General features: G+C 39.3%; 1 protein-coding gene across 1 annotated transcript; it reads left to right on the top strand.

Annotated features, from left to right (window-relative positions):
* Window positions 1–218: 218 nt before the first annotated feature.
* Window positions 219–428, top strand: SARC_18264 (hypothetical protein; the record flags this gene model as incomplete). Its single annotated transcript, XM_014287657.1, has 1 exon — window positions 219–428. A coding segment is annotated over one exon (210 nt), but the record flags the coding sequence as incomplete, so codon positions are not given.
* Between the last annotated feature and the right edge of the window lie 76 nt (window positions 429–504).

Genomic DNA, 504 nt, shown 5'->3' with positions numbered 1-504 from the left:
GTGTGTGTGTGTGTGTATGTGTGTGTGTGTGTGTGTATGTTTATATGTATATGAAAATTTATATGAAAATGAATATTTTTTTTATATACTTTGACCTTCTCACGTATGCACTTATATCTAGTCTAGCCATATATCACAGTGTATGTGTGCCACTCCAGTATGTATATATATATACCTAACCTCATATACACCCACTCAAACCTGTCCACACACAACAGAACCGCTTCGATACGCTATTACGCGGAAGTATACAGCTCCACGGTCCCTTTGTAGGGAGTTTGCTTGAGCTGTGTCTGCTACATCCAGAGCTCACCCCTCCACCAGAGACTGTCAGTGCTGTAGCTATGCACTCGGGTAACTGTACCAGTGCCGCTGTGGTGCTGGAAAAGCGCTTGCAACTCGAACTAGGTCAGAGATGTGTACGATGAAAGTACACATGAACTAGTACTATATATATATATATATATATATATATATGTATGTATGTATGTATGTATACATAAA

The sequence above is a fragment of the Sphaeroforma arctica genome, assembly GCF_001186125.1.
Source record: "Sphaeroforma arctica JP610 unplaced genomic scaffold supercont1.15045, whole genome shotgun sequence".
NCBI classification, from domain to species: domain Eukaryota; class Ichthyosporea; order Ichthyophonida; genus Sphaeroforma; species Sphaeroforma arctica.
The sequence above is the reverse complement of the archived record's forward strand: the minus strand, read 5'-3'. Positions and strand labels throughout refer to the sequence as shown.